Below are 22,221 nucleotides of genomic sequence, written 5' to 3' on the forward strand. Positions count from 1 at the left end.
CATAAAACCTGCGGACAAGGGAGGTGCAGTTGTAGTGTGGCGCACTGACCTCTACATCGCCGAGGCCGGACGCCAACTCTCCGACACCTCCTCCTACCGCCCCCTTGATCAAGACCCCACCCCTGAGCACCAAACCATCATCTCCCAAACCATCCACAACCTCATCACCTCAGGTGACCTCCCACCCACGGCCTCCAACCTCATCGTTCCCCAACCTCGCACTGCCCGCTTCTATCTCCTTCCCAAAATCCACAAACCTGAATGCCCTGGTCGACCCATTGTCTCCGCCTGCTCCTGCCCCACCGAACTGATCTCCAACTATCTCGACTCCATTTTCTCCCCCTTGGTCCAGGAACTCCCTACCTATGTCCGTGACACCACCCACGCCCTCCACCTCCTCCAGAACTTCCAATTCCCCGGTCCCCAACACCTCATCTTTACCATGGACGTCCAGTCCCTCTACACCTGCATTCCCCATGCAGATGGCCTTAAGGCCCTCCGCTTCTTCCTGTCCCGCAGGCCCGACCAGTCCCCCTCCACTGACACCCTCATCCGCTTAGCCGAACTCGTCCTCACACTCAACAACTTCTCTTTCAATTCCTCCCACTTCCTACAGACAAAGGGGGTAGCCATGGGTACCCGCATGGGCCCAAGCTACGCCTGCCTCTTTGTAGGTTACGTGGAACAATCCCTCTTCCGTACCTACACCGGCCCTAAACCCCACCTCTTCCTCCGTTACATTGATGACTGTATCGGCGCCGCCTCGTGCTCCCACGAGGAGCTCGAACAGTTCATACACTTCACTAACACCTTCCACCCCAACCTTAAGTTTACCTGGACCATCTCTAACACCTCTCTCCCCTTCCTGGACCTCTCTGTCTCCATATCGGGCAACCACCTAGAAACCGATATTCATTTCAAGCCCACCGACTCCCACAGCTACCTAGAATACTCCTCCTCCCACCCACCTTCCTGCAAAAATGCTATCCCCTATTCCCAATTCCTTCGCCTCCGCCGCATCTGCTCCCAGGATGAGGCATTCCACTCCCGTACATCTCAGTTGTCCTCGTTTTTCAAGGACCGTAACTTCCCCTCCTCAGTGGTCGAGAACGCCCTCAACCGTGTCTCCCACATCTCCCGCACCTCATCCCTCACACCCCGTCCACGCAATAAAAACCAAAAAAGAATCCCCCTCGTCCTCACGTACCACCCCACCAACCTCCGGATCCAACGCATCATCCTCCGACACTTCCGCCATCTGCAATCCGACCCCACCACCAAAGACATCTTTCCCTCCCCACCTTTATCTGCTTTCCGGAGGGACAACTCTCTCCGTGACTCCCTCGTCCGCTCCACACTCCCCTCCAGCTCCACCACACCCGGCACTTTTCCCTGCAACCGCAGGAAGTGCTACACCTGCCCCCATACCTCCTCCCTCACCCCCATCCCAGGCCCCAAGAAGACTTTCCACATCAAGCAGATGTTCACCTGCACATCTGCCAATGTGGTATACTGCATCCGCTGTACCCGGTGTGGCTTCCTCTACATCGGGGAAACCAAGCGGAGACTCGGGGACCGCTTTGCAGAACACCTACGCTCGGTTCGCAACAAACAACTGCACCTCCCAGTCGCGAACCATTTCAACTCCCCCTCCCATTCCTCAGACGACATGTCCATCCTGGGCCTCCTGCAGTGCCACAACGATGCCACCCGAAGGTTGCAGGAACAGCAACTCATATTCCGCTTGGGAACCCTGCAGCCCAATGGTATCAATGTGGATTTCACAAGTTTCAAAATCTCCCCTCCCCCTACCGCATCCCAAAACCAGTCCAGCTCGTCCCTGCCTCCCTAACCTGTTCTTCCTCCCACCTATCCCCTCCTCCCACCTCAAGCCGCACCTCCATCTCCTACCGACCAACCTCATCCCGCCCCCTTGACCTGTCCGTCCTCCCTGGACTGACCTATCCCCTTCCTAACTCCCTACCTACACTCACCTTTCCTGGCCCCATCCCCGCCTCTTCGACCTGTTTGTTTCTTCTCCACCTATCCTCTCCTCCATCCCTCTTCTATCCACTTCCCACTCTCTCCCTATTTATTTCAAAACCCCCTTCCCCTCCCCCTTTTCTGATGAAGGGTCTAGGCCCGAAACGTCAGCCTCTCTGCTCCTATGATGCTGCTTGGCCTGCTGTGTTCATCCAGCCTTGCACCTTGTTGTCTCGGACAGTGTTGTGAATTGTGTCTTTGCTGCAACCTCAGTTTATTGCTGCTGTGTATATAAAACTGTTTACCGTACTGAAACACATTATTCCTTAAAACTGTTGAGGCTCCTTGTAGTCATCAGGTATATCATATGATTTTTGTGGCAGTTGTTGAAACTGATCCCATTTACAGCTGGTAGTGTTGAACACTAACTTTGCTCATATGGATCCAATTCCTGCTTTAGGGATCAATGACTGTTCCTTTAGTTTTATTTCTCTTGCTTGAAATGGCTGGTGTGATTCATTGTTCAGCAGTATTGCTTGTATGTTTGACAAGTCTGCCATGTGACATACAGCAGAGTAAAAGCTACCATCCACATAACTGATCTCCACTGTCAAGCATGCCAATAACAGCATTAATCAAATGCTTCAGACTTCTGGCTAATTTTTCCCAAACTGTCAAATCCCCGTTACTTATTATTTATATAGTTATGCCGAGTTTGTATGAAGCATCCAGGCCCTTTCCAATGTATAAAAGAAAGCTCAAGTTACTCAGTTGAATTGAAATGAATAGACTTGAATGTAAACCTTAAAAATTCTGAAGGAACAGGGAATTCTCCTGTACCTTGACAATGTTGTGCTCAAACAAGCCTGTCATTTCATATGATTTACATAAGTAAGCTTCAAATGTCAGTCAGGTCTGCAGCGTTTATACTGTTCATGTCACATAGAAAAGTCCACTCATGTAGAAAAGAAATTGTTGGTATTGCAGGAGCTGAAGTTCTCTCCTTGGCGTCTACAGTTACCTCGAGACATGTAGAAGTTGAGTCTGGAGTTGGGTCTGTGTTTATATTAGTTTAACACTGATGTCACAATATTTCACTGTGCATTTATATAGTGTTTAAAACCTCCAGATGTTTCACACAATGAATTACTTCTGAGGCGGAGGTGCTTTATGAAGCAAGTCAAAGTAGCCATTCTGCACTAGCAACATCTTTAAAAGGCCAAGAGATGAATGATTACTTGATCTGTTCCTGAGTGAGGAAGTGATGTAGATCAAGTTCATGGGAAATCCCCTTTGTATTCTTTCAATACCTGAATCATCTGTGTCCACTTGTGTCACAGCAGCTGGCAGATAGGACATCATCCAGTATGTGATGCCATCAAAACAGCAACCATCACTTAGACCTTGATAAATCCGAATCAAAATTGAGATGCTTTAGCTGTATGGTATAGTTTGGTAAATCAATGAATTGTCAACTTGATCTTTTTTTCATGGCGAGTGAGTTATGTTACAGAAATACCACCATACTATATGTGAAGAAAATGTGATCTTCGTCAACATAGGATATTTGCAACAAGTTGATTCTCATGGACAGCATGTGAAATTGACTAATTTTATTTCAAAACCAAGATCAGGAACACAAGATCATAATATGACTCCACACCATTTCAACCAAGTAATGGAACTACATGCTTGTAATTTACTGCTGTATATTCACTGAGTCAGTGAATTGGGAGTTTTTAATGTGTTAATTTATTTTGTTTATTTCAAGCCAGCATGTGGATGATTTTATGTGAAAGTCATCTCCCACCCCATAAAATGCTATTGTCATATTTGTTGAAGAAAGAATACTATATGCAGTTTACATCATGTCAATTCAGAAAAATGCATTTGTAGAAAATATTAATTTCTCCAAACTATTGGTGAAGCGACAGCCTAGTGGTATTATCGCTGGACTGTTAATCTAGAAACCCATGTAATGTTTTGGGGAGAGACAGTAGGAACTGCAGATGCTGGAGAATCTGAGATAACAAGGTGTAGAGCTAGATGAACACAGCAGGCCAAGCAGCATTAGAGGAGCAGGAAGGCCAACGTTTCGGGCCTAGACCCTTCTTCAGAAAATGTTTTGGGGACCAAGGTTTGAATCCTGCCATGGCAACTGGTAGAATTTGAATTCAGTAAAAATCAGGAGTTAGGAGTCTAGTGATGACCATAAAAACATTGTCAGTTGTTGGGAAAAACCCATCTGGTTCACTAATGTCTTCTGGTGTCATCCTTACATGGTCTGGCCTACAAATGACTCTAGACCCACTGCAATGCGGTTGACTTTTAACTGCCCTTTGGGCAATTAGGAATAGACCATAAATGCTGGCCTAGCCAGTGACACCATCATTCCATGAATGAATTTTAAAAAGCTACAGAAGAATCGATGCAGTACCAAAACGTCATTCCAAGTAAAAACATGAAGCAGGAAGTTACATAGCCACATCATCCAGTGAAGTATAGCTGAGGCCAGCTACTAACATTAAACATTGTGTAGACTGTAGTTTAGAGTTTAAACTAGAACATAGACAAAGCAGATCATTAGTCGGGAAGAGAAGAATAACACCTCTGCTACTAATAAAAAGGCTTAAATGACAAGAAGATTTGTGTGAACAACTAAATGGACTTGTTTTTGAGTTTGTATCAGCAGTTAATGGAATGTCATAGAGTACAATACAAAAGATATAGAGGAACAGAGTAGCCACGTGTTTATGCACACAAATCATTGAAGCTGACTGAACAGATTGAGAAAGTTTATCTTAGGCTTTCTGGCCAAGGAAGTTATGGCAACCTCAACATTTCTTCAGCCTCAACAGGAATATTGTATTCACTTCTAGATGCCATATTTGAAGAAGGATGTGAAAGGTTTAGAAGGAGAGTATAGAAAGTTTAGGAGAAAGGTTTCACGCATAAGCGATTTCAGTCATGTGGATAGATTGTCAAAGTTTGAGTTGTTCTCGGAAGATATGTTCAAAATCATAAGGGGAGATGGTGTAGGTTAAAAGATTGAGAATCAGAAGGCATCGATCTATGATGATTGGCAAAAGAAGCAACAGCAAATTGACGAGAAACCTAGATGTAGCGAGTGGTTAGGATCTGGAATAGAGATAGTAGGAATTGCCAATGCTGGAGTCTGAGATAACACAGTGTGGAGCTGGAGGAACACAGCAGGCCAGGCAACATCAGAGGAGCAGGAAAGCTAAGGGTCCAGACCCGAAACGTCAGCTTTCCTGCCCCTCTGATGCTGCCTGGCATGCTGTGTTCCTCCAGCTCTACACCTTGTTATCTAGGATCTGGAATAGATGCCTGAGTATGTAGTGAAAGCAGATCAATCAAGACTTTCAAAAAGAAACTGGATAAACACTTGATGAGAAATAATTTATAGGACTTCAGAGAAAGTGCATGGTTGTGAGACTAACAGTTACTCTTACAGAGACCCAGCACAGACACAAAAGATTGAATGGCCACTGCCCGTGCTGTAGGCATTCAATGAAAACTTCAGTTTTAATCCTCAATGTGAATTTAGTCAAATTGGAAGAGCAAGACCTTTTGGAAATTTCTGTTAACAATTAAAATGTTTATTTTAGAAACAAAGTGCTGCAAATACTCAGCACGTCAGACAGAAAGTAGCTTGTTGGCCTGTTTTAGAGCAGGAGGAGCAAAAGTCAGCCACTCAGCTGATGAGTCTGCCATGCATTCAATGAGATCATGGCTAATCTTGATAATCCTCAACTGCATTTACCTGCCTTTCCCACATAACCCTTGAAGAAAAATCTAGGTATCTCATCCATGAATATACTTAACAACAGTCCCCACAGCCTTCTGGAGTAAAGCATTCCATCGATTCAGTACCCTCTAACAGAGGAAATTCGTCTGTCTTATTCTGAGATTATGCCCTTTGAACCTAGACACTCCCACAATGGGAGCAACTTTTTCACACTACCCTGTCAAATACCCTATGAATCAAGTACCCTATGTTTCAATAATATCCCCCTGCCATTCTTCTAAATCCAATAACAATAGGCCCAACCTACTCAACCTGTCCTCATAAGAGAGTTGCTCCATACCCAGGATCAGCCTTGTGAGCCTTTTCTGATTTGCTTCCAATGCCAGTAAGTCTTTCCTTAGATGAGGGGACCAAAATTATTCACATTATTCGAGGTAAGTATTGGCAGTAATTAAATATTTCACACACAGTATGTTAAGAGGACTCCAGTCGCGGCTATTCCATTCGTATTGCATGCTAGAGAACCTTTCTTCAGGCTATAAAGATGGACAGGTGATAATTGAAGATACTGAAACTCATAAGTGTTTTTTCAACAGAAGTTATAAGGTCAAGTTTTCTCCAGATCCAAAACAACAGTAGTTTGTATGTATTATAACACCTTTAATGTAGTAAAATGTCCCCAGAACTACTTCAGCACGAACAAACAAAACGTTCAGAATTTAGGATAGTAGTTACAAGCTATTTTGTTAGGTCAAGCAATACAACTTCTTGATTTGGGAAAGCATAATGTGTTCATTTGCTATCTTGTATTACTTTACAAAGACAAGTTATACTGCTTGAAAATGTGAATCCAGTCGTGTCTTTTGCTCTGTACATCCACTTGTCTTGAAATAAATCAGCTCAATAATTTGTTCAAAAACTAGGTACAATGGATGCTAGAAAACTGAAATACAAATATTGTTCTAGAGAAACTCAGCAGGTGTGGCAACATTGGTGGAAAAAGAAATAGAGTTAACGTTTCAAGTCTAATAGGACTCTTCTTCAAACGAAAGAGAGGTAGAAAAGTGATGACAAGGTGTAGAGCTGCATGAACACAGCAGGCCAAGCAGCATCAGAGGAGCAGGAAAGCTGACGTTTCGGGTCTGGACCCTTCTTCATCATACAGATATGTTTGTGTCCAGATCTTACTTTTTGAAACCATGAAATTTTAATATCACCTCTATAAAGCTTTTATAAAGTATCCTTAAGATTTTCTTCGGTTTATCAAACAATGAAATAATAATAGTTCATAGACTTATGAGAAATATTTCACCAGGAAACAAAATTTTATTGAAAAATAGGGTGTTCAGATTAATGGATCTGCATTAACAACTTGCATTTATATATGCATGCCCACCTTGAAGTTCTGCTCCTCTCTCCGACGGGATTTCCGTTCCAATCTCTCTTCTTGCCCATTGACTTTAATTTCACTCGCTCCTGGTGTTTGACCAGGTATTTGCTAAAACTCGTTTTCACAGCCATATCACATTCCTCAGTGACTGCCTCTGGCTCAGACTTGCCCCATGTGGATTCCAACTGAAGTTTCATTCCTCATGTTTTGAATCCTCCCAGGATCACAGATATCTCTGTGATGTTCAACATTCCATGGACAGCTGCTCTCGCCGCATCCTGAGATCCACACTCAGTGCCATGCGGCGCCACATGCACACCCTCAATATTTCTCTCCAACAGCATCGCAATGTGCTGGCTCAGGGCTGCAGCACTCCGCAGTTCCACTTCATCCTCCGGCTCATTCGTCGTACTAACAAGAAACTTTTTCTTTTCCTTTCAGGCATCAAGGCCCACAAGATGCAACAATTCAAAAATACCCATGGCCCTCTGGAACCTACCTCTCCTCCCCTTCCCTCTGACTCTATCCCCTCGCCCAACTCCCCCCACCTCCAGTCGGGTATTCACCATCCCTCCTAACCTTCTGCTCTCCGATGCTGAATGCTCTGTACTCAGCAAAGGCCTCAGCTTTATCCCTCTGCGTCCCCACCTTAACGAATTTCTGGCACGACATGACGCCGAGCTGTTCTTCCGCCGTCTTCGCCTCCGTGCTCATTTCTTTAGACAAGAGTCCTCTCCCCGTCCCACAGACCCCTTTGCCCAACTCCAACACTCTCCCTCCACCTGGAGCCCTCCCTCCGGCCTTTTACCTGCACTCGATCTTTTCGTTGAGAACTGTCGACGTGACAATAGGCGCCTCAATTTCACTGCCCCTCTCAACAAATCCAATGTACCTCCCTCTGAACTGACTGCATTCCGTGCACTCAGATCTAACCCTAACTTTGTCATCAAGCCTGCCGATAAGGGTGGTGCTGTTGTTGTCTGGCGTACTGACCTCTACCTTGCAGAGGCTGAACGCCAGCTGTCAGGTACCTCCTCCTATCTTCCCCTAGACCATGACCCCACCATGGCACATCAGGCCATTGTATCCACTACGGTTACGGATCTCATTTCATCCGGTGATCTCCCCCCATTCACTTCCAAGCTAATAGTCCCCCAACCCCGCACAGCTCGTTTCTACCTCCTGCCAAAAATCCACAATCAGGACTGTCCAGGTAGACCCATTGTTTCAGCCTGCTCATGCCCCACAGAACTCATCTCTTCCTACCTTGACTCAGTCTTCTCCCCCCTGGTCCAATCCCTACCCACATACATCCATGATTCATCTGATGCCTTACGTCGGTTTCAAAGCTTCCAGTTTACTGGCTCCAGCTACCTCCTCTTTACCATGGATGTGCAATCCCTTTACACATCCATTCCTCACCAGGAGGGTCTTAGGGCTCTCCGCTTCTTCCTGGAGCAAAGACCTGAACCATCCCCACCCACCACCACCCTCCTCCGCTTGGCCGAGCTTGTCCTCACCCTCAACAACTTCTCTTTCAACTCCTCTCATTTTCTTCAGGTAAGAGGTGTTGCCATGGGTACCCGCATGGGCCCTAGTTATGCCTGTCTCTTCGTGGGGTATGTGGAACATTTCTTGTTCCAGTCCTATTCCGGACCCCCACCCACAACTCTTTCTCTGATACATCGATGATATCATCGGTGCTGCTTCCCTCTCTTGTCTGGAATTGGAAAACTTCATCAGTTTCGCCTCCAATTTCCACCCTGCCCTCACTTTCACCTGGTCTATCTCTGACTCCTCCCTTCCCTTCCTCGACATTTCTGCTTCCATTTCTGGGGGTATACTGGCCACTAATATCCATTACAAGCCCACTGACTCCCACAGCTACCTGAACAGTACATCCTCACACCCCACTTCCTGTAAAGACTCCATCCCATTCTCTCAGCTCCTCCGTCTCCATCATATATGTTCAGATGAGGCCAACTTCAACAAGGCAGCCTCCGAAATGTCCACCTTCTTCCTCAACTGAGGATTCCCCAGCTCTGTTGTCAACAGGGCCCTCAACCAGGTCCGACCCATCTCCCACACTTCCACCCTCACCCTTCTCTTCCCTCCCGCAACAACGATAGAATTCCCCTCATCCTCACCTACCATCCCACCAGCATTCACATCCCGATGATCATCAGACGCCATTTCCGCCACCTCCAGCAAGATGCCACCACTGGACACATATTCCCCTCCCCTCCCTTGTCCGCCTTCCGCAGGGACCGTTCCCTCCGGGACACCCTGGTCCACACTTCCATCACCCCCAACACCTCCCCACAGCCCTACGGCACCTTCCCCTGTAACCAGCGAAGGTGCAACACCTGCGCATTTACCTCCTCCCTCCCCAGAATCCAAGGGCCCAAACATACCTTTCAGGTGAAGCAACACTTCACTTGCACTTCCAAGAATCTAGTCTACTGCATTCGCTGCTCACAATGTGGTCTCCTCTACATTGGGTAAACGAAGTGTAGACTTGGCGACCGCTTCACAGAACATCTACGTTCTGTTCGCAAAAAAGACCCTGAACTACCTGTTGCCTGCCACTTCAATGCACCGCCCTGCTCTCTGGCCAACATCTCTGTCTCTGGCTTGCTGCAGTGTCCCAGCGAAGCCCAAAGCAAGCTCGAGGAACAACATCTCCTTTTCTGCTTGGGGACCCTACAGCCCTCTGGACTCAATATTGAGTTCAATAATTTTTGGGCCTAAACTGTCCCATGTCCCAGCCCCGTACCCCACACATCAGGCCTTGTTACCAAATAGCCTGCCATTACACACCCCCTGTTGTTAGTCACTAACAGTTCCCATTAACAACTATTCACCCTCCCTGCCTGATCGTTAGCAACTCCTTTGTCTGTCCAACTGTCTTTCTCTCTCTTTAGGCTCTATCCTATCGTTTACTCCCTACCCCACCCACCTCCCTATTTTCTGCATATAAACTGACATTTTCCCAGCCACCATCAGTCCTGAGGAAGGGTCACCGGACCCGAAACGTTAACTCTGTTTTCTCCTTCACAGATGCTGCCAGATCTGCTGAGCTTTTCCAGCAACTTTGTTTTTGTTCTTGATTTACAGCATCCGCAGTTCTTTTGGTTTTTATTTTGCATTTATATATTGCCTTCGATATAGAAAATGCATCATAAAAACTTACAAGGAAAGAAATGAGTAGCTAAATGAGAAATTAGGCAAAGTTATTGGAACTTCCGTCAAAAAATAAGTTTTGAGGAGTGTTTAAAGTTGAAGGGAGAAGTGCAGAGGTAATTAAAGGAGGACAACCAGAGCTAGATCAAGATTGCTGAAAGCTTTGCCACTAATCATTAAGTGAATTAAGAGAGGAGAATGTACAAACTAAAGCAAGAATTACAAGAAAGAAAAACATCTGGTAAACTGCATGAACTGCAGAGATTATTTTAGAAAAGGCCAGATTAGAAACATGGATTGACTGACTAAGAGCCAGCCAAGTTCAGGCAAGAGTTGTAGACAAAGGTATATACTGGCTGAATTGTAGGCCATTTGGTTTAAACAGGTTAAAATGGGGGAGGGTGCAGGAGAGGTTATTAAAGTTTCCACAGTAAGTAATAGGACAGAGAGTATGGAAAAGGTCAGGAATCTAGCTTCAGGCACAACAGATAAGGGGACAACTATGAGAAGGGGGAGGAGTGATGGTCAACGCAGGGCTAGGGGTATTATACTTAAATATGTACATATATTTAAATATATGCAGTATAAGAAACAAGATTAATGAGCTTTTAGAGCAGATTAAAACTGGCAGCTACAATGTTATGGGCATCGCAAAGACATGGCTGCAATAAGATCAAGACTGGGAACTAAATATCTGAGGATACACGTCTTATTAGAAACGATGGGCAGAGTGGGCAGTGTTGCCTTGTTAGTGAGAAATCAAATTGATAATAAGAAGTGATATAGGGTCAGAAGGTGTACAAACTGTGTGGGTGGAATTGAGGAACAGCAAAGGAAAAGGGACCCTAATGGGGCGGGGTTGTATGTACAGGCCCCTTAGCAGTAGCAGGATGTGGGGAAGAAAATAGATCAAGTGATAGAAAAGGCATGTTAGAAAGGCACTGTTACAGTAATCATTGGGGGACTTCTATATGCAGGTGGTCTGGGAAAATCAGATTAGTAGCAGACTCCAAGAAAAAGGGAATGTCTACAAGCTGTTTTTTTTTTGGTACAGTCCACTGGGAAACAGGCAATTCAAATTTGGTGATGTGTAATGAGGCAGACTTTATCAGGGAGCTGAAGCTGAAGGAACCTTTAGGGGCAATGGCCATAACAGAATGCACCCTGCAGTTTGAGAGAGAGAAGCAAGAATCAGATATAATGGTATTACAATTGGGTAAAAGTAACTACAAAAACGTGAGGGAGGAGTTTGATTGGAAGGGGAGCTCGGAGGGAAGATGATAGAGCAAGACTGGCAGGAATTCTTGGAGTAATTCAAAAAGCAGAGCAGAAATACATCCCAAGGAAGAAGAAATATGATAGGGGAGAACGAGGCAACCATGGCTAACAAGGGAAGTCTAGGACAGCATAAAAGCAAAATAAAAAACATGCAATGTGGTGAAGATTAACGGGAAGCAAGAAGAATGGAAATCCTTTAATACCCAGCCGAAGACAACTGAAAAAGCAAGGCGGTGGGGTTGGGTGGGATGGTGGTGACTAGCCAGTGACTAGTGAAGTTTCGCAGGAGTCAGTATTGGGACCACAACTATTCATGTTATACATAAATGATCTGGACAAAGGAACTGAGGGCATTATTGCTAAGTTTGTAGATGACAAAAAGATAGGTGGAGTGTTGAGGAAGCGAGGAGGCTGCAGAAGGATTTGAACAGGCTAGGAGAGTGAGCAAAGAAATGGCAGGTGGAATACAACTTGGGAAAGTGTGAGGTTATGCACTTTGGTCAGAAGAATACGGGCATAGACTTTTTTTAAATGGGGAAAGGCTGTAAAAATATGAAGCACAAAGGAATTTAGATTCTCTTCAATTCAACATGCAGGTTCAATTGGCAGTTGGAAGGCAAATGCAATGTTAGTATTCATTTTGAAAAGGCTAGAACACGAGCAAGGATGTACTGCTGAGGTGTATAGGGCTCAGGTCAGACCAAATTTGGAATATTGTGAGCAGTTTCGGACCCTGTGTCTAACGAAGGATATGCTAGGCTTGTAGGGGGTCCGAAGGCAGTTCACAAAAATGATCCCAGGAAGGAAGGGCTCCTGGGAGGAGCAGATGAGGACCCTGAGTCTGTTCTCGATGGAGTTCAGAAGGATGAAGGAGGATCTGATCAAAACTTGCAGAATACTGAGAGGCATGGATTGAGTGGATGTGGAGATGATATTTTCAGTAGTAGAAGAGACTAGGACCTGAGGGCACAGCCTTAGAGTGAAGGGACAAGCCTTTAGAACGGAGATGATGACTAATTTCTTCAGCTTGCAAATAGTGAATCTGTGGAACTCATCGCTCTGGAAGGCTGTCATTGAGAGTCTTTAAGACAGGTTCTTGATTAGTAAGGAGATCAAGGGTTACGGGCCATGCTCAAATAGTGGAGCAGGCTCGATAGGCTGAATGGCCTAATTCTGCTCCTATATCTTATGGTCTTGTTATCATATGCCAACTAGTAGGCCAATGAAGACCTTTGAGAAAAAGATAATTATAATTCCAATTGCTGAGAAAACAAAAGAAATCTTTAAGGAAACATTAGATAATTTGGAATAAGCCAATCAGCCCTTTGACTCTTCTCTGCTATTAAATGCTAAATGAGGAGAAACTGTTTGCTCTAATGGGAGTACAACTTCTAAAATTCAAACTACATTCATTGTTCAACAGTGTGTTGACTCTTCTGTGCTATCTGAAATAGCCGAGCAGCCACCAAGTTAGATCCAACCACCACAAAGTCTGATAAAATGAATTAAACTAGATTCACCATCTGGCATCAACCAAGGCACAGAAATCAACCATGGTGTGCACCTGTCAATGCTGCAAAGTCATTACTAACATACGGGACCTGTACCTAAACTGGGAGAGCTGTCCCTCAGATTAGCCTAGTAATAACATAATATAATCATACTCACGGAATTATTCCTGACAGATAATGTCCTTGACGTCACCATCACTATCCTAGGGTTTGACTTGTTCCACTGTCAAGATATACCCACAGAGGCGGTGGCACAGTGGAATACAAAGAGGAGGAGTTAACATGGAGTCCTCAACATTGACTCCAGCCTCGATGATACCAGATCAGATGTTGGCAAGGAAACCACTTGCTGATCAAATAAAGGAGGGAATGCCAGAGGCATCAATTGATCTCTGCCTAGTACGGTGTTTAAGTCCCAGCGTGGAGGCCTCGTGCCATGGTAGAAGTCTTCAATGGCTCGTGTGTATTCCAGCAGCCCAGCATGAAGATTTCACCTCAGTGTGGAGGGGCAGTTTTGGCCCAGCCCTGCATGGTGATTTCACCCTGATTTTCCACCCCAAACTCCAGAGCTGTTCATTGAACTGTGATGAACTTTTATCTTTTTCTTATTATTATTTATGACTTCTGTCATTAATTTAGGTGCCATGGTACAGCGACTTTTAAAACTTTTCGCTTATCTGTTTTTATAAAATTACATGTAACAATAAATTGCTTTTCATTCTACCTAAAAATATGATATCAACCGGGTGAAGGTGCAACACAGGATAAATTGCATGCAAGTAGCACAAGCAGCATGTGGTAATAAAGTTACTGTAATCTCAGAGGACCACTCTGTCATTAGAGAAAAAGAGACGATTGGTGGTAAGTTAAACCTGAGGCTCATCATGCCACAGGCAAGGAGCGAAGTTGAGAAGGCAGAACCTTCATAGTAGCAAGTGCAGGAATTGAACCTGCAATGTAGATGTTATTGTGTGTAGCAAAGCAGGCATCAAATCCTACACCATCAGCCTAATCTCCATCATCAGCATAATCTCCATCATCAGCATAGACATATTGATCATGTTGTAATCAATGTTCTCGGGTAGCTTTTCATGAACTGAAGCTCAATTTGAGTTCTGCCATGCCATGGCCATTCAGTCCCTGAAATCATCGCAGCTTTGCAAATGTAGTAACAGCCCTTGACATCAAGGCAGCATTTGACTTGAGTGTAGCAAAACTAGAGTAATTGGGAATTGAGGGGAAAATTCTGAGTCATACTGAGCACAAAAGATGGCAGTGGTTGTTGCAGGTCATAGATGTTTACAGCATTGAAGGAGGCTGTTCAGCTCATCATGACCATCCTGATCAATGAAGAGCTGACTACACTAATCCCATTTTCTAGCGTTTGGCCCGCAGCCCTGGAAGCTAAGGCAATGCAAGCGATTAAATTTGTCAAATATAACCTTTCTTTAACAAATCCATACTGACTATCCCTGTTTAATTCCTGTCTTTCCAAGTCCGGTATGTTCTGCCCCTCAGAATTCACTCTACTAACTTCCCCACCACAGAGGTTAGACTGGCTGGCCTATAATTCCCTGGTTGGTCTATCCCTCCCATCATTTAATAATGGGGAGATTTAGCAGTCCTCCATCCTCTGATATCAGTTACTTGAGAGGATTTGAAACTTACTTATGAACATCCCTCAACAGCCTGGGATACATCTCATCCAGGCCTGCATACACACAAATTTGTAAAAGTAAACACATTCTTAGGTTTAGAGTATGAATAGCAAGTTTATTTGTTTCTTAGTTACCGCATCTTGCCTGCAGAAGGTTAATTGCACTTTTTCTTTCTGATGTGTACGTAAATGACATAATAAATTGTTTCTATCCAAATTATTTCAGTCTTGGGGCTATTCAGCAGTAGATATTAAACAGTGATACCTTATTCTGGTTGTCTATGAGGTTGAAATTCAGCACTTCAAGACATTGAACACCAAATCTCAGTCTTAACCACACAAGTAAACAATCTTACTAAGCCTAATAGATATATTAATTTCAATTTTTAAAATTCCAATTTGATTAGCTTTTACATAGTGCTAGCTGTTTGTAATGAAAAAGATTTGTATTTACGTAGCACGTTTCACATCCTCGGGATATTTCAAGTTCTTCAAAATCAGTTGATTACTTCTAATGACTGGTCACTCTTTAAACCAACAAACAGAGCAACCAATTGGTGTAACATAAACAGAAAATGGGATAATTAATATAAATACTATATTTAGGTGGTGTTGATTGAATGAATCTAAATGCTAACCATGAAACTGAGGGGCTCTGTAGTCCTGCCAATCTTTTATGCCAACTTGATTTTGTTTACATTCTCAGTGAACAAATGATTATAATCGTGACCATCCAAATTCTCTGGAGGGGTATCTCAGTTCCAATGTTTTTCTCTTTGAAGGTCTAATGTTGCATGGGAGTACCATGTCAGGGATATAATTTTCCATTCTTCTTGTTTCGTGGTTATTAGCCCATGCCTCTGAACATGATGTCCCGTGCTAGGTGCGGTTCCACAGGAGTTGAACACCATTTAATGTAGCAAGCAGCAGTATTTCTTTTGAAGTTAGTAACCTTTATTTAAAAAGAAGAAGGAAGAGCGTATGTTTTGCTCAGGAACATTCTCCTGTTTTCTAAACACCTTTCTCGCTGTTAATAGACAATTATTAATTCAATCTGGAATAAGTTGGTGATTTGATTTCTCTGTTGCAGCTTTGGTTTGCATTTGTCAATGGATTTTCAGGACAAATTCTCTTTGAGCGATGGTGTATTGGTCTCTACAATGTAGTAAGTACATCTGAACACTGTATTAAGTTGTAGAACAATGTCAACTAAAATGTATTTGCTTTCGCTTGTCTCCCTCAACTTCAATGAATTGGCCTACAACCCTTGTGCACCAAAACATAAACCTGGGCTAGATATTATGGGGTGCTGTCATCCATGCCCCCTTGGCTAAAAAGTCAGTGGAGAACCTGTCTAGTGGAAGAATGAAAAGTAATCAATTGGCTATTAACAGGCTGAAAGCAGATCCCCATCCCTCAGGGACTGGAAGTCCCATTTCGGAGAGCTGCTGGTGGTAACTCTGTGGTCCTAGCAGCAACTCAGGCATAGAGGTAGTCACTGTTGTGAATAAAAGCTATCCACAATGGAGATCATTGCTGTAACTGGACACCAGGGTAGGTGGAGCAGGTCTTCACTGGGCTCAGGCTTGCAAGCCCCATTGGGGAGGAGGCCAAGTTTGTGAGGCCAGGGAGGAGGGTAAAGAGGAAATATGAATTTGGTGGGAGGAGAGGGTGGATGCTTTCAATGTTGGCAAAATGGTGATGGGAATGAGATAAGACCAATAATTAGCCGCGTAAGGGCCTTAATAAGGGATAGTAGGCCACTCAATGTTTCTACCATCCCTTGTAGAAGTTCATATAGATGGGAGGGAGAGCACGAGGGTAGTAGGAAGGCTATCTGCCTTCAAACCTGCTTGAGGGGAGTGTAAAATCCAGCCCTTTATGTATAAATGAGTGTAGGAGAGCTAAAGAAAAAAAGTGAAAATTTTATTTGCTTTTGGTTGCACTTTAGCACCACGTTCCTGATCTTTGGGCACCCAGTGGGGAGCAGTGTAGGCAATTCAGTGTCCTTCCTCATGGATCTGCTCCTGGGCCTGGCCAAGTTGCCTGTTAACAGCTTCAGGCAGCAGGCTGTGGAGGGGGTTACAACTGCGGACTGTCTGCCTCTCTACCTTTGTGCCTGGGTGTCTTTGGAGAGGGAGCACGTTGTGTCCACAAATGGTTTCGATGCCCTTAGAGAGAGGTGGGCATTGTAGTGGGTAGAGTGCTTTATCTCCCCCTCCAGCTCCATTTTGATTTAGCCCCCTGTGCCTCTCCATACCTCTCCCTATAACTCCAGTTGTAGCCTAACCAGCATTTTATACAGTTCCAGCCTAACCTCCTTGCTCTTGTGTTCTATCCCTCAGCTAATAAAGGCAGTGTCCCATCTGTCTTTTTAGCCACCTTTTCCACTTGCTGTCCTAACTTCAGGGATCTGTGTATATGCATACGAGGTCCCTCTGGTTTTCAGTATATTCCAGGCTCCTAACATTCACCTGCAGTTTACAGCTATCCTTCTCGCTATTAGCCAATCTACCAGCTTTTGTGTCTCCCTCAAACTTCTTGATCGTACCCCTGCACTTCCATTTACACCACAAATAACAAGGGCCCCAGCCCCTTCCGTCCTCTGACACCTTACCTATAGGCAAAGTAGATTTAAAAATTATTGCCAGCATCCCTAATATCTCCTCCCTTGCCTGCCTGAACAGCCTGGAATGCATTTTATCTGGGCTCGCAGATTTATCCTTCATGATCCCTACTCTTTTGCTGTTCTCCTGCTCTTTATATATTTTAAAAAATATCTTTGTGTTTTCATTTGTTCTGCTCACCAATGCTTTCTCATGCACTGCCTTTGCTTTCTTAATTTCTTTTTTAAGTTCCCTCTGCACTTTTTATCCTCTTCTAGGGACTCCGCCATATTGAGCCCTTGATGCCTGCTGTAAGTTTCCCTAATTTGTCTCTTCATCATAATCTCTATGTCCCATGAGAGCCAGAGTTCTGTGGTCTTACGAGAACATACTTGCCCGTACTCTTGCAATTTTCTCCTTGAATGCCTCCCACTGCTCTGACACAGGTTTACCTGCACATAACTGCTTCCAGTCTACTTGGGCCAAATTGTAACATACCTTCATAAAATTAGCCTTTACCCAGGTTAGGAATTTCATTCCTGGCCTATCCTTCTCCTTTTCCATAAGTATTCTAAATCTAACTGAGTTATGATCACTGTCTCCAAACTGATATACCTGCCACCTGCCCATGCTCATTTCCAAATATCAGGTCCTGAATTGCCCTTATCCCTTGTTGAGCTTTCTACATATTGGCTAATAAGGTTCTCCTGGATGCAATTTAAAGAACTTTGCTCCTTCCCTATCTTGCATCCTAAAATTACCCTAGTTTGATGTTTGTTAGTTATAATTCCCTACCATTTACTGCGTCATTATTCTTTAGGCTTCTTTGAAATTGGATTCAATATTTGATCCTGTAGCACTCCCTGACTGTTTGATGGTCTGTAGTACATGCCCAACGGTATGTTTCCCCCACTCCCTTCTATCCACCTCTATATCACATCTGAACACATTCTAAATGGGAATATTGAACTAGCAAACTTACCCATTTTTCAGCCAAGTTTTCATCAAAACTGTGATGTCATGCTCCCATGTACCTATCAGTGCTCTGTGTTTGTCTGTCTTACTCTTCTGGCTCCTTGCATTAAAATATACTCAATTTAGTCTTGCTAAACTCACCTCTTTCTTATCTAGTCTGTTTCCTGTGCCTTCCAGACTCACTCATTTGTGTTTTAACTTCTCATTCCATCTCAGCTTTTCTCCTCACTGAACTGCTTGCCACGATCCTGCCCCTGTCAATTTACATAAAATGTACTACATAAATACAGGATACTTTTCACTTTGGTATTTATAAAATATGTATCATGTATTGACTATGTACTTTATCCTTAATTTTCTTGTCTATAATAACTTGTCATGCAGAATTAGTAGTTTAGTATCTATAAAGTGTATGAAGCCTATATAAATGTATCTTATTTATTCACCAAGTCTTTTCAAATTTCTCTGTAGATTTTCACAGCCTTACCTCCCTTCTCATTGGGTATTTTTGAAAGGACATGTAGTCAAGAGAACATGCTACGATTTCCACAGCTTTATAAGATTACTCAAAATGCAGATTGCTTTAACACAAAGGTAAATATTACCATCCCCAGCACTGTGTAAAATGCACAAGGTGTCACTTTCAGTATGATGCTAAGAATTTACTTGTGCTACAAATTTTATTTTGGAATTAGGCATTCCTTCAGGTTTGGGACATTTTGTTATGGGAATTCAATACCCTATGCCTGAATGTGCCACCACATGCATTTGTTTGACCTACGAAAGGCCGATTTGATTGGTTTCTGAATGAGAGGAAGTCAAATTTCAATCAACGAATTTGATTTTTTAATATATTAGAAATCACTAAAAATTGCAGAAGTATGAAATATTTATTTTGAAAAACTTCTGTAACCTAGAAAATAACAAAGCCAAAATGTTGTTTAATTTAACTTTTCTGGCTGGCATTGTCATTGAATAGAGTCAAAAATGTATTTTGCGAGATGAATTCTTCTAATCAGGTACAGATTCTATATTGCATCTTGGCATAGACATTGAGTTTCTTCATTTCTTAGTTAGTCATATAGTTTGAGGTTAGATGTCTAAACCTCTCACAGTATTGATCCTTTAATAATAACTTGTGTTTAAGTAGTACTTAACAGAGACCTTAGGAAAAGTGGTTGCTGAATCATAGGATATATTAGCTTGAATCTTTCACGGAGAAGCATTCATCATCAGCTTGCTGCTCTGCTCGAAAATTCTGCTGCCCAATGTTGCTCTGTATTTCTTTCCAGTTTGTCCAAACCTAACTTCTCTGGAAATGCAAAGTGCAGCATCCCAAGAAAACCCCCATTACAATTGTGTAGACATGGGGTGGAAGATGGGACACCCCGCTTATTTACTGCACTGCCTACCATACAAGGACTTGCACTCCTTTGAATGTAAGTGAGTGTATGGGTGGGTAGGATGGCTGTTGGAGAACAGCATTTCCTCTATTTTTTTTCCAGCATGCCAATACCAATTGCCATGCACATGCGTGCAGCGTAGAGGGAACGTTTGTGGGGAGTGTGGCATGTGGGCAATTCTTGCTTGCATTGATATTTTCTAAGTGCCCCACCATAACTTGCTTACTGACAAATTGCAGCACTCTTTCTGTCACAGATGTTAAGCTGACTGGCCTGTAGTTTCCTGCTTTCTGTCTCCCTCGCCTTGAATAGAGGAGTTACATTCACTGTTTTCCAATTTCGTGGAGCTGTTCCAGAATCTATAGAGTTTCAAATGCATTCACTATCTCAGCAGTTATTTCTACTACAACCTTAACATAAAGTCCGTAATGACCTGCTAAATTGCAAATTTTTAGTTCAAGTTACTTCTCAATACTCTTCCCTTGGTAGTTGTAATTGTTTTACATTGTTCCATACAGTTCATCTTGCATATTTATTTCTGGGACTTTATTTTTTAAATAAATGTCATATTCACCTTTCTCAGAAGTGGATTGGAATGCAAGAATAAAGAGGTTTTGCTACAATTGTTTAGCATTCTGGTGAGACCACATTCGGAATGCTGTGTGTGGTTTAGATATCAAAGCAGTGCAGCAGAGTTTTAATCAGTTGGTCCCTAAGATGTGATAACTGTCCTCTGATGAGATGCTCAGTAGATGGGCTGTTTGTTCTCTGGAATTTATAAGAATGAGAGAGGATCTTACTGAAACAAACAAGCTTCTGAAGAAGCTTAATAGAGTCAATACAGAGAGATTGTTTCCTATATTCAAGGAATCTAAAATATAAGCATAGTCTCAGGATAGGGACTGATCATTTAGGACTGAGGTGAGGAGAAATAACTTCAGTCAAAGATTTGTGAATCTTTGGAATTTTCTGTCCCAGGGGTCTGTTGATGCATAGTTGTTGAATACTTTTAAGGCTGGGACAGGTAGATTTTTGGGCTGTCAAGGGATCTGGTGAGCCGGCAGAAATGTTGAAATCTGAGACGAACCATGATCATATTAAATGGCAGAGCAAGCTCATTGGGGGGTTATATGATCTAATCCTGCTGCTAATTCTTGTATTCTTGTCTTGTAACAATCTGAACGAAGTATAATTCATAAAACCATGTGAAAGTAATGAAAATATGACATTTTGTTGCAACTTCTTATTCCAAACCTTTTTCACTACTCCAAAGGCAATTAATTAAACACTTCATTGCATCAGTTTCAAAATATGATGCACGATGTTTATTGTAGTAACGTTTCAGAATGCCTGTATGCATGGACTGCAATGGTTCAAGAAGGCAGTCCACAATCACCACCTCAAGGGCAGCTAGGGATAAATGGTGGCCCAACCAGGGACATGCACATCCTGTGAATGAATTAAAAAATACCCAGCATAACTGGAAGCTTTATTTTTCAGAGATTATTATTATCTGTCAGTTTACCTTTGTACAATAGTACCTTCCTTCAATGGATACTTTTAAGTCTCTTTAGGATTTAATTGACATGTTGTTAATTATCTCTGGTAATTCCATGTGTGTTCTATTCCCAAGGTTGTGGGTAGGAGTGGAACATTTGAGGATGGGGCAGCGATAGAGAGAGGAGACATGGATTTGGGGTCAGACAGTATGTGGATGGAGAATTATTCCAATCCCTCCTGTTCTGAAAAGGATGTACTGGTCTTGTATTCCTATACTCTCGAATGACCACCAAGTTCAAGTTGAATGATCTGCTTAGGATTGAAACTGATCAGCTTGATAATGGTTCTTCAGTACTACAAAACTGATCAAGTTAATCCATCATAAAGTTTACTGTCTGTTTTCACAGTTTTCCACAAAAAAAAATCAAGTACACTTCTAGTACACTCATTGTCCACTTATTCACTAATATGAATCAAGTTTTGAAATATCCTCAGGCTCATTGCACAGTTGCAACTATTAATGTCTTTCAGTGGCATGTAATTAAGGTCCAAGTACTGAACTGGATCAACTTAGCTTCAGTACATGGTCCAGATATCTTATTTATGCAATCTTTCACCACATGGAAATCCTCTAATCTGTATTCATTTCAACTCATCAATTGATTTTTTTTCACTGCAGTGTTTAAATTATGGCAAAATCCCTGCCCTTATCTCCATGTTCTCCTTAGGGAGGACTGTGTCGCAGCAGAAATCCTCAATCACAGTCAGTTCTACCGTTTTCTGTTTGTGTACCTTGGATTCCAGCATCTGCAACATTTTTTTGTCTCTGCTGTTTTATTCATCCGGTTTGAATGGTGCAGGCAGGAGGACAGACTTGCCCAAATATTGTCATGATATGTCTTTGTAAATGTTAAATATAGATCCGAATTGAATAGGATTCTGACAATATATATGTAATAAAAAATC

General features: G+C 43.0%; 1 protein-coding gene across 1 annotated transcript in view; it reads left to right on the forward strand.

Moving 5' to 3' along the window:
* atp8a2 (ATPase phospholipid transporting 8A2) overlaps positions 1 to 22,221 on the forward strand; it is a 701,479-nt gene that overhangs the window by 590,603 nt on the left and 88,655 nt on the right. Inside the window, exons 30-31 of the mRNA XM_048597580.1 lie at positions 15,862 to 15,936; positions 18,824 to 18,946. Coding sequence (XP_048453537.1) covers positions 15,862 to 15,936; positions 18,824 to 18,946 — 198 coding nt within the window. The remainder of the gene's footprint in view (positions 1 to 15,861; positions 15,937 to 18,823; positions 18,947 to 22,221) is intronic.

This window comes from Rhincodon typus, chromosome 6 (assembly GCF_021869965.1).
Source record: "Rhincodon typus isolate 14 chromosome 6, sRhiTyp1.1, whole genome shotgun sequence".
In the NCBI taxonomy this organism is placed as follows: Eukaryota; Metazoa; Chordata; class Chondrichthyes; order Orectolobiformes; family Rhincodontidae; genus Rhincodon; species Rhincodon typus.